General features: G+C 41.9%; 1 protein-coding gene across 1 annotated transcript; it reads right to left on the reverse strand.

The window, feature by feature from the left end:
* Positions 1–16: 16 nt before the first annotated feature.
* Positions 17–468, reverse strand: LOC111875139 (ER degradation-enhancing alpha-mannosidase-like protein 1; the record flags this gene model as incomplete). The annotated part of the gene is made up of 2 exons (XM_023871201.1): positions 17–178; positions 298–468. Coding segments are annotated over 2 exons (333 nt in total), but the record flags the coding sequence as incomplete, so codon positions are not given.
* Between the last annotated feature and the right edge of the window lie 572 nt (positions 469–1,040).

Genomic DNA, 1,040 nt, shown 5'->3' on the forward strand with positions numbered 1-1,040 from the left:
GTAATAATTTACATACCGAAAGGTTTCTGCTCCTTTGTACTAATGCAGTATCAGTTACCATGGTCCTTTCTTCCCACACTTTGGACCGGAACTGAACATCCACTGGGAAAAGGTGTCCCTCCGTACTGAACACATATTTGCTGAAGTGTTTGTTCACATAATTGTCTTTATCAAATAACTGCAAAAGAAACTGCACTGTATGCACATTCAACACTGTGGAGAGAAAGATATCTACTGTGTGAAGAGGCTGGAAAGATTAATTTACAGTAATTTTGCTCTCTCGGTAACAATACTCACCAGATATAGGTACTTGCATGTCTCGCTTAAGAAGAAACTTTCCATACGGTCCTCCAAGCTCTTATCCAACACACTGTGCACAGTTGCATACCCACACTCTGCCCTAGTGAAATTGTTTAGGCTTTGTAAGATATCCATACCTACATGCAAGTAAAATGGATTCCTGGTTGCCTGAAAATTATCAAAACACAATGATGACAACAACAAAAATCATAAAAACAAAGCATATGTCAAATTAATAGTTAAAACAGAAATATTGTACACTTGGTGCCAACACCTGAAACGAACTGCTGCCAAGGAAACAAGCCCTCAAATACATCTATTTCAAAGTGCTGAATGCCCCATCTGAGTACCACGAAGCAATACTGAAGATAGCACAGGACAGGCACATAGTAACCAGTTTCTCCTTCCGGCAGCCCTGGTTTAATCCCAGGTCAGGTGGACAAAGTGACACTGGCGCAGGTTTTCAACAAATACATCAGGTCCCCTGCCAATTCTCATGCCACCAACTGCTAAATATTCTGTAATCATCCTACCATTGATGCTATATTGCCTTGATACTCTAATGTATTTGATCAATGCGTTGCCAGGCAACAGCTCTGTAAACATGATCCAGCACACAATACATGAGGCTGTGTTTTCTATGTCGTCCACGCCATACCCGGCATCGGTAACGGGCCAGTGAACTTGCATGTTTTTGTGCGTGGTCCGTGCAGAGAGGATATGAGAGAATACGGGAATGG

Source organism: Cryptotermes secundus, unplaced genomic scaffold (assembly GCF_002891405.2).
Source record: "Cryptotermes secundus unplaced genomic scaffold, Csec_1.0 C38404251, whole genome shotgun sequence".
Taxonomy (NCBI): Eukaryota; Metazoa; Arthropoda; class Insecta; order Blattodea; family Kalotermitidae; genus Cryptotermes; species Cryptotermes secundus.